This window comes from Pristiophorus japonicus, chromosome 11, assembly GCF_044704955.1.
Source record: "Pristiophorus japonicus isolate sPriJap1 chromosome 11, sPriJap1.hap1, whole genome shotgun sequence".
NCBI classification, from domain to species: Eukaryota; Metazoa; Chordata; class Chondrichthyes; family Pristiophoridae; genus Pristiophorus; species Pristiophorus japonicus.
Genome location: NC_091987.1, coordinates 137454217 through 137465664, shown reverse-complemented (window position 1 = coordinate 137465664; position 11448 = coordinate 137454217). Strand labels below are relative to the sequence as shown.

At 45.9% G+C, this 11448-nt stretch overlaps 1 protein-coding gene across 1 annotated transcript; it reads left to right on the top strand.

Moving 5' to 3' along the window:
* Positions 1-595: 595 nt before the first annotated feature.
* Positions 596-4739, top strand: LOC139275590 (maestro heat-like repeat-containing protein family member 1). The gene is made up of 2 exons (XM_070892762.1): positions 596-1171; positions 1461-4739. The coding sequence occupies exons 1-2, from the start codon at positions 596-598 to the stop codon at positions 4737-4739; spliced, it is 3855 nt and encodes a 1284-aa protein (XP_070748863.1).
* The last annotated feature ends 6709 nt before the right edge of the window (positions 4740-11448 follow it).

Here is an 11448-nt window from a genome sequence, read left to right as displayed (position 1 = left end):
TCTTGGGTCTCGCACACATCTGCCTCACACCAGACTCCTCCACTTTGTAATCGATGCAAAACATTGATAGTAAATCATTGGCACAGAAAAAGTGAACCCAAAATATTACACTACATCCTTTCATGCCAAGTGGAGAAATAGAGATGTAATTAAAATGAATGAAAAATGCATTTCTAACTCAAAGGATGATCAATATTTGGAATAATGCACCAGCTGAGGGGATGAATTCAATTAATGGAGGAGTTCACCATACAGTTGGTTGCGAGGCTGGGATAGCTGGGATAGAGCTAAAGTCAATGCATCAAATGGAATTTACTTCTGTCCTTATACCCCTGCTATAGTGATATTATAAATTGCAGAGAAACCAACCGAGACCCCGAAAATGTCACAGCAACCAACTGGAAGAATTGGCACTTTCTTAATGGCTCTGTTAAAGAGACTGGTCGATAATGATAACAACATTCGACGAGGAATATCCCAGACTATATATAGACTGGGACATCATTGGCCAGAATATGTCCTCCTCACTTGCCGTCACTACCTCTGGGACCGTGTCTGGCTCCGGGATGAAGAGAGCACAATCATTCTGAACACCATGGTGATGATCGTCCAAGACAATCTCAGCTTCATTCAACACCATGTGGCTGACTCTCTCATCGTTATGGCTTACCTCAGAGCGACCACGTTGATCGAGGCAGACCAGCAGAGCCAGGAAGCTGCATGTAACCTCCTGGTTGCCATTGGCTTAGGATTTACACAAGAAGTGCTGGCGGTTACCTTGGAAGATATGAAGAAAGGGTATCCATCCCATGTTTATATGATCAAAACATTGATAAGGCTGACATCAGCCCATGTCCATGGGATGGTACCTTTAATCAAGCCCATCCTAGAGGTTATGATGCCAGTGCTGATGGATGTCACATTCGACTACCATAAATCAGTGTTTGAGGCAGCACTGGGTGCTTTCAGCAAGAACATTCTACTCTACATGGATGATATAGAGAAGTGGCCACAGACAACAGTGACTAAAGAATCCTTTGCCAATGAGATGGACATTGCCTATGATTTGCTTTTCAATAAGTGGCTTGAGAAGACGGAGTCACCATTAAACATCATAATAGTGGAAGCTCTGGGTTACTGCACCACCTTGATGCCCACAGACAGCCTAGAGGTAGAACTGCCGAGATTATTCCTGGAATCCTGCTTCTCTATAAATTTCAGTCCGAACAACTTGTTATCAGCCGTAGTCTGTGTCAGATTGTAGCTACTGCCGTCAATATGCGAAGTAAAAGTCTGGGAACACAGATAGAGGATTTGCTTAACAACTTGCACAAACAGTTTTGTGTTCCAGTGGATTGTGATAACCGGCTCGCTGCTGAGAATCACAATCAGATCCTTGGCTGCTACACTGTTCTGGCCCAAGATCATGCCGACTCAATCATCGAATTCCTCTCCGCCAGTTGGAAACCAAGAATCCACAAACTAGACTGGGAGCACTAAGTGTCCTCAAGCAACTTATCAGGGCTGTCCCTTCACAGCTGGAAAGGAGGAAGGTCAAAATTGTGGCTGAGCTGAAACTGGTGCTTCTAGACAACAACAACAATGTCAAGAAGCTGATTGTGGAGACAATTGGTGCCATGGCCCTCGAAGGTTACCTAGATCTAGAAGGAGGACGAATAATGGTGGAGTTTGTCATGAAACAATATGTTCTCTGCACCGACTCATGTAATCAAATCCCATTGGATATTGATGAAGATCAGGTTACCCATGAAGACTTGAGTCGAATATGTGAAGTGATGATGTTCACTCTGACAGCTCTGGAGAGTATGGAGGATGTACTCTGGCCATTCCTGCTGCACATTACCTTGGCTCAATACACCAAAGGACTAACAATGGTCTCTCCGTATTTAACACAACTTGCAAAGAAGAAGCTGCAAGCCGGAGATGAGAAGTATTTCCTCATTTATAAACAACGTACAAATTTCCCCAATCCTCAGGCACTGCTGACCCAGCTTCTGGTTATAGCGGGTTGTCCCTGTGAGGGAGAAGGCCGGGGTGCTGCTGCACTGAGGCTGCTACAGGCCATGAGCCTGAATATTCATGCAGCAATAGTGCAGAGGTGGGAGGAGGAAATTCCATTGTTAGTTAATAACTTGGTGGAGACTTCAGAGAAACCCCTGTCCCAGCAAGAATGGGAGGAGAGACTCATCCTGCTGTTGTCCAAAACTCTGGAAACAATTCATGACGAGCAGTGGACATGCCAGTTGATTGATGAAATAACCCAACAGATCTCAATCTCCCACAGTTATCCACAACAGAAGGGGTTTCTTTACAAATGCCTTGGGATGGTGCTACATCACTCAGGTAGCACAGATATAAAGAGGCAGATTGGACAAATGCTGCAGAGTGCTCAGCACAGGGAGGCCGTTGAGAGAGAGGGTGTGTCTGTTGGAATTGGTTTCTGCTCTATCACCAACTTTGAAGCCACCTTCAGCAGCCTCATGGATTATAACTTAAACCTCCTGAAGAAGTCCAGAAGTTCCCTCCATGTTGATAAGGATCAGTCTGATCTTGAGGTGGACAATGCTAAGAGCACACTGGTCCTTTGCTCTGGGTATCTGGCAATCAATGCTCCACTGGACCTTTTATTATCACGAACAGAGAACCACATTCTGCCACTTTTAAATGAGCAACTCAACCAGCTTGGACAGAGGTTAAAGGAAGAATCCCAGGATTTGACTCTGACCTTGAGCCTTATAAAGAGCGTGACCCTGATAGCCAGAGCAGTGCAGTCCAGTAGTCGGACATTCCCCTCGAGTTTCAGCAGGAAAAGTGAGCTGCTGAAATACATGCAACAACTTATCGAGGCTGAGCCAACAGAGCTGCTGCAGACTCCTATTCGGCCGTTGGCAATGAATGCCTGCCTGCACCTTGTCCAACTGAACCCACGGCTAAATGAAGCTGATCAATGCCAGTTAATTAAAAGCTGTTTGAGGAGTATTTTCAGTTTAGTTTTTGTGGACCCCAACCAGGACCAGGACGGGACACCTCTTCACCCAGGAGGAAGAGATCTTTACACTGATAGTGTGGCCGCTCTCTACTGTCTCCTGAAACAACTTTTGCTTCAGAACCTGTCCCCTGAGGGTCTCCAGACCATATACAAATATGTGGAGACATGGATAATATCACCGCGGGAATATGAAAGAGAGCGAGCAGTAGACATGACCTCGAAGCTGCTGACATTCTACTGGCAGGAGCTTGATGCTATAAATATAATGGCACCGATTGACTTGGGGGCTGTAGTTGGTCAGCTGCTGCCACGATGTGTTGACCCATTGCTTACCATACGGCAGAGGGCCATGGACTGTTTGTACATCCTACTAAAGATCCAGGCATGTTCTGAAGGTGTGAATCCAGATGAGCAATATGAGCAGGAAGGGATTCTGAGAAGAATTGACCAACAATTGGTGAGCACAGACACCACAGTCCTCTTTAAAGGATGCTCCGAGCTCGCACAACTCATTTCCCAGCACTTGCCCCGGGACCAGCTGGCCAACCTGCTCTTTATGCTCTTCAAAGGGCTGGTTGACCACCAAACCAGCTGTTCCAATGCAGCTGCTGTTACACTGAAAGCTGTGGTAAAGCGACGTGGCCCTGAGCTGGAGGATCAACTCTCAGAGATCCTCGAGGTACTGCACCTTCAAATGGCAGCAATCACACAGCAGGAAGTGACACTGACAGTTCTACAAACCTTCACTCTGCTCACTTCCCAGCACCTGCCAGCCGTTGTGCGTTGTCTCCTCAGGTTCCCTGTGGGCGAGTGCACCAGCGCCATCTGGAGGTCAGTAGCAAAGAAGACCCAATTGGCTGACACTTCATTGAAACAACTGATGCAATACCCGAACAGATCGGTGGCATTTAGTGAAAGAAGCCATTCAGTGACAGAAACCGAGAGCCTTGATCCTCTGGCTGTTACTTGCACTGTGTACGAGATGGTCTCAGAGCCGGAGTCTGCAGAGGCTGTAAACACCTTGTATTCTGACTTATTCACTGCTCTGTTAACACATCTCGGTTCCTCCATCTATGTGAATATGCCTTCTGACTTTATTCCTTGCTGTGAATTGGAGCAGTCAGAAAACCCATCAACAACAGCAGTGTGCAGAAGCCGAGAGCTTTGCCTGTCCTCAGTAGAGACTCTCAGGGCCGTGCTGAATCGAGTGCACAATGAAGTGGTCGTAGATTTTGTCCAGGAGAAGGGAGGCTGGGATTTAATGTTGGACCCACACACCCACCACAAGGGGATTGCTCTGCTCGCTAGAGCGATGAGCTTGTTCAATGAGCACCAGCTGGTTGGGATTGTGGTGGATCTAGCACCTGTCCTGTCAACTACACAGGTGGGCCAGAAAGCCACTGTGGCTGCCTTCTTTGCTGAACTTTTAAAATGTACGTCCATCTCCCACATGTTACTCTCTAACACCCTGGTGGATAGCTTGCTCATGGGTCTACTGGATTCGACTCTGGCTGTCAGGTTGCTCTGTATTAGGGGGCTGGGGAATATTCCAATTGGAGTATCTGGACTGATGGAGAGACACGCTTCAGACCTGTTGGCTGCAATGAGTAACATACTGCAGGGCAAGGATTACCATGAAGAGGAATTCATGACTGAAGTGACATCAACTCTCTCAAAGATCTTGGACCAGCTCAGTGTCAATGCTATCGGACCATTTATATTGAACTAACAAAAGGAATTCGATCTTTCTTTGAGTTCAAATCCACTCAGGTTCGTGCTGCCGCATTTACCGTGTTTGGCACTTTGGCCAAATGTGGACACGGACATTCAAGGGCTTCCTTTATGGAACAGATCCACCTGAACCTGGTCAGTTTGTTGCTACACCTGAATGAAAAGAGTGAGGAGGTACAAAGGGCCTGTCTTTTAACATTGTGCTCGATCGCCCCATATATCGGCTCACAGAGGGTTTGTGCAATAATCCCGGAGCATTCGCGGGAAGGCAGCCTGAAGTATGAGGAATTTTTGAAAGTACTTTCCTGACAACTCATCAAAGATTTCCCCAGCAGGATCAACTCATATATAATGTGCTGCAGTTCCTTCCTATAGATGGGGCCTCGTCTCCGAGGGGATGCGGTCTTCTTAAGAGTCGTCCTTTGTCAAATTCCACAGGAGCCGGCCCAGAGGAGGACATGGATTCAGAAACTCTGCTGTTTAAGGATACAGCGTGGACAATCCAACTCAACTCGACAGACTCACCGATCCTTCTCCACCTGTTTCAGATTGTGCTGTGAGTTTCTTGTTGTAAATATGTTTATTCTTCATTTTATCTCATTTATAAGGAAATAAATAACAATCCTGTTATGACTCATGGAGTTCCCAGCGGATGGATTCAATGCTGGACGTGTGACCGGGCAGGACCTCCAGCATCAGCTCCCATTGCATTGCATTCATTCTCATTTGTTTATTGTGGTCGGGCTCCCATTAGGAGGTGTTGAAGGAGGGGAAGCAGGAAATTGTAATCTACTGCTGTATTTACACATCATATTCCATTCAGAGGTGGATGTGCAGAATTTGAGTTTGCTCCTTGCACAGCCCAGTCCTGGAAGACAACCGAGCCCTGGATACATGACCCTAAGCTAAAATCCAGCTCTGAGCACCAAACACAGAGAGCCAGCACGGGCTCGACGGGCTGAATGGCTTTCTTCTGTGCTGTAACCTTTCTATGATTCTATGAATGTACTGGTCAAATCCTTGACTCTGCTCCTAACCGACAGGTTTTGGCAGATGTATCTGTCTTCCCCCGTAGATAGTCCATCCTCTCTATCCATAATTGCTTCCCTTTTTGGCTACAAATCCACGTTGCACAGATCACCCATTAATCTTCTATACTCAAGGAAATATAACCCTAGTCCCATAGAATCAGTGACATTTATGGCACAGGAGAAGACTATTCACCCATTCGGCTGAAAAAGAGCTATCGAGCATAATCCCACTTTCCAGCTCTTGGTCTGTAGCCCTGTAGGTTACGGCACTTCAAGTGCATATCCAAGAACTTTTAAAATATGGTGAGTGTTTCTGCCTCTACCATCCCCTCAGGCAGTTAGTTCTCGACCTCCACCCTCTGGGTGAAAACAGTTCTCCTCAAATTCCCTCGAAACCTACGACCACTTACTTTAAATCTAAGCCCCCTGGTTATTGACCTCTTTGCTAAGGGAAATAGATACGAATCCACTCTATCTCGGCCCCTCATAATTTTATAGACCTCGATTAAGTCTCCCCTCTGCATCCTATGTTCCAAAGAAAACAATCCCAGCCTATCCAATCTTTCTTCATCGCTAAAATTCTCCAGTTCTGGCAACATCCTCGTATATCTCCTGTACCCTCTCTAGTGCAATCACATCTTTCCTGTAGTGTGGTGACCAAAACTGTACACAGCACTATAGCTGTGGCCTAACTAGTGTTTTATACAATTCAAGCATCACCACCCTGCTTTTATATTCTATTCCTCGACTAATAAAGGAAAGTTTTAAAAATTAATTTCTGGCATGTGGACATCGCTGGCAAGGCCAGCATTTATTGCCCATTCCCAATTGCCTTTGAGAAGGTGCAGTAAGCCACATTCTTGAACCACTGATGCAGCGGTTTGGTACAACCGGCTTGCTAGGCCATTTGAGAGGGCAGTTAAGAGTCAACCACCTTGTGGGTCTGGAATCATGTACAGACCAGACCAGGTAAGGATGGCAGATTTCCTTCCCTGAGGTGCATTCGTAAACCAGATGGGTTTTTATTACAATCCAATAGTTATGTGGTAACCATTATTGATACTCGCTTTTTATTCCAAAATTATTTACTAAATTCACTGAATTTAAATTCCCCAGCTGCCGTAGTCGATTTGAAGTTGTGACTCCAGACCTCGGGATTACGAGTCCAGTAACATAACTACTATGCCACCATACCCTGTAATCCCATATGCCTTTCTAACCACCTTATCTCCCTGCCCTGTTTCCTTTAGGGACCTGTGGACCTGCTGTCCAAGGTCCCTTTGTTCCTCTGCACTTCTCAGTGTCCTACTATTTATTGTGTATTCCCTTGCCTGTTAACCCTCCCCAAATGCATTATCTCACACTTCTCTGGATTCAATTCTATTTGCCACTTTTCTGCCCACCTGACCAGTCCATTGATATCATCCTGCAGTCTACAGCATTCTTCCTCATTATCAACCACATGGCCAATTTTTGTATCATCTAGAAACCTCTTAATCATGCCCCCAACATGTTTGTCGAAATCATTGATGTATACCACAACAATCAAAGGACCTACTACTGTGCCCTGTGGAATCCCACTGGAACAGCCTTCCAGTCACAAACACATCCCTTGACCATTACCCTTTGCTTCCTGCCTCAGAGACAATTTTGGATCCAAATTGCCACATTCCCTTGGATTCCATGGGCTTTTAGACTTCTAACCAGTCTGCTATGTGGGACCTTGTCAAAAGCCTTGCTAAAATCCATGTAGACTTCATGAAACGTGCTACCATCATCAACATTCCATGTTACATCCTGAAAAATTCTATCAAGTTACTCGGACACGACCTTCCATGAACAAATCCATGCTGACTGTCCTTGATTAATCTTTGCCTTTCTAAATGACCATTAACACTGTACCTCAGGACTTTTTCCAACAATTTGCCCACCATCGAGGTTAGGCTGATTAGCCTGTAATTACTCGATCTATCCCTTTCTCCCATTTAAAAAAAACAGTATAACATTAGCAGTACTCCAGCTCCACACCTCTAGCCAGAGAGGATTGAAATATGATGGCAGAGTCACTATTTCCTCCCTTGCTTCTCAGCCTGGTCTCCATTTCATCCGGACCTGGTGATTTATCTACTTTCAAAGATGCCAAATCCCTTAATACTATCTCTCTCACTATGTTTATTTCATTTACTATTTCACATTCCTCCTCCTTAACGACAATATCTGCATCGGCCCTCTCTTTGGTGAAGACAGATGCAAAGTATTGATTAAGAACCATACCCAGGTCTTCCGCCTCAACACACAAGCTTCCTTTTTGGTCACTAATAGGCCCTACTCTTTGTTTAGTTATCCTCTTACTCTTTATGTATTTATAAAACATCTTAGGGATTTCCTTGATTTTACTTGCCAATATTTTTTCACGCCCCCCCTCTTTGCTTTCCTAATTTCCTTTTTAATGTCTCTCCTGCACTTTCTATACTCCTGCAGGCTTTCTGCAGTATTTAGCTCTCGGTATCCAACATAAGCTTCCCTTTTTTGCATTATCCTACCCTGTATGCCTCTTGACATCCAGGGGGCTCGAGATTTCGGAGTCCCACCCTTTTTCTGAACCCTCACTAAATCCTCCTTGAATGCCTCCCACTGCTCTGACACTGATTTACCTTCATGTAGCTGTTTCCAGTGATTTGCTAAATCACATCTCAGCTTAGTAAAATTGACCTTTCCCCTATTGAGAACTTTTACTCTTGGTCTATCTTCATCCTTTTCCGTAACTATGTTAAACATAACTGAATTATGATCACTACTACCAGAAATCTCTCACACTTGCCCTTCCACTTGCCCAGCTTCATTTCCTAAAACTATGTCCAGAACTCACCCCCTCCCTTGTTGGGCTTGCTGTGCACTGGCTAAAAAATGTTCTCCTGAATGCATGTTAAGAATTCTGTGCCCTCGATATGTTTTACACTGATTCTTACCCATTTAATATTGGTGTAGTTGAAATCTGCTACTATTATTGCTCTGGTTTTTGCACTTCTCAGAAGTTTGCCTACATATTTGCTCTTCTATCTCTTTCTGATTATTTGCGATCTATAGTACACTTCCAGTAGAGACCTGGGAAGTCGTTACTGTGGTTTCATTCATCCCACAGTTCATAGGCTTACTGTCCCCAATATATACAGTCCCCATGGTGACAGCTGTGTGTTGGCTCCTCTCCATTGACCATGATGCTGCATGCTTGAGTCGTTGGCAGTGGGCCCGCCCCCCGGTTGGATATCAGTCCGAGCGCTCGATACCGTCCAATCTCCATTTCCAGTTTTAGTTCTGTAAACCAAGCATATTATGTGTTAATTATCAGTTTCACTTCTGACTGACTTAAGCTGTTTGATCTGGTACCATTTATTTACCTTTACCTATACACCGGATTAGGTAAAGGACTGGACTGGCTTTGTCCACAGTAGGAAAACATCCTTTCAGCTTTGGTTCAAATAGGTGATCTTTCACTACTCACATCATGACAATCACAGATAAGGCCAGCTTGAGCACGTATCACTCTCCATCCACACACCCCTTCACCCGCTCCACCTCCAACTCCCCTCCTGGAAAAACCTCACTTACAACTGCACTTACAAATCCCAACTGTCCAGCCTGTGGCCCTCCATTTACCACGACATTTCTGCAGCTGCCGATGTGTTCAACCCCACCCTCATCACCACTTTGCTGCTTTATTCACTACTAACACAATTACTCTCTCTCACCTTGGCCGTTCCCCCTGGGCTCTCATCTTCACTCCTTTAAGTCCCAGAGATGAAGACTTGAACGGATATGGCGGACAACTGGTTTAGCCATTCACCGCCAAATCTGGCTGGACCACAATAAGCAATATTCGGTCCCGCTCTTGTCTGCCAAAACTGCTCACTATTCCAGAATCATTCTGGAATGCAAAGATAAACCCCAGCTTCTATTCTCTACTGCTAACTCTCTTCTTAAACTGTTCTCCCCTGTCTCCTTCACCCTCACCACTGACAACAAGTGCAAGGATCTCAAGGCCTTCTTGGTCTCTAAGATTGAGACCATCCAATCAGCTGCCTCTGCCACTTCCCTTCCTTCCCCAGCCCACTGGTACAAACTTCCTCCAAATTTCCTGCTGCCATAGCCATGAACTTGCATCTTTCTATAGACTTCTATTCTGACATCCAGTACTGGATGACAAGAAATTTTCTCGTACTAAATATTGGGAAGACCGAACCGATTGTCTTCGGTCCCTGCCACAAACTCCATTTCCTAGCCACCGAATCCATGTCTCTCCCTAACAACTGTCTGAGATTGAACCAGACGGTTCACAACCTTCGTGTCCTGTTTGACCCCGAATTGAGCTTCCGACCACATATCCATGCCATAACTAAGACTGCCTATTACCACCTCCGTAACATCGCCTGTCTCCGCACCTGCCCCTGCTCATCTGCTGATGAAACCTTCATCGATGCCTTTGTTATCTCTAGACTTGACTATTCCAACGCACTCTTGGCTGGCCTCCCACATTCTACCCGATGTAAACTTGAGGTCATCCAAAACTCACATGCCCATGTCCTAACTCACACCAAGTCCCATTCACACATCACCCCTGTGCTCACTGACCTACATTGGTTCCCGGTTAAGCAACATCTCAATTTAAAAATTCTCATCCTTGTTTTCAAAGTTCTCCATGGCCTCGCCACTCCCTATCTCGGTAAGGTCCTCCAACCCTACAACCTCCCCGCCCACCCTGAGATATCGGCGCTCCTCTAATTCTGGCCTCCTGAGCATCCCCGATTTTAATCACTCCATCATTGATGTCCGTGCCTTCAGCTCCCGAGGCCGTAAGCTCTTGAATTCCCTCCCTAATCCTTCCTGTCTCTCTACCTCTTGTATGTTGCTCGGTGTCAAATGTTGTTTTATAACACTGCTGTGAAGCACCTTGGGATGTTTTACTACATTAAAGGTGTTATAAAAATGCAAGTTGTTGTAAACTGCAAATGAAACTTTGCCACTGCTGCTGAATGTTGCCTAAAATGGTCCCGAAATTCCTCAGGCTGGAAGCCCGGTGCTGATGCCGGGACTGTGCCCGATGGTGCCCGCCAGCACTGCTTAGTCTGCTGTTTAAATTTTCCAATGTTTTTAGTCACAAATTGTTGGTCTCATTCACATATTCTATCATCTGATTTACCCCTTTAATTCCTACTGCCCCCAACAGGGGCATCAGAGGGAAATGGGCCCCAGGAACCACCTACGTGTGCAGGCTCTTTGGCTGCTTTGTCAGCTTGGGAGATTCCGATTGTGTGTGAGTCTATTGCCTTGGTGTGAGCTTTTACTTTACCAACAAAGCATGGTTCCTGTCTCTCAATGCTTTCTACAATGATCTGAACAAATTGCCATGCACCAACAATTTGACATCAGAAGTCATACAATCATTTTTACAATACAAAGGAGGTGAGACATAGGGCAGTGAAACGTTTGTCCGAGGCGGGCCATCATGCACCAGGCACGGGGCCCCGCTCTCTGGGGCGGCAGTGGGGCAGACGCTCCGGGAGCGGGGCGCAGTGTTACGCACTGGGCCATGCAGCGTTGCCACGTGGGAGGGGCTCTTCGCTAAATTAAAGGGAAGGGCTCAAGCTGCAAACTCTGCAGTAAAGAAACGGTTCTCCC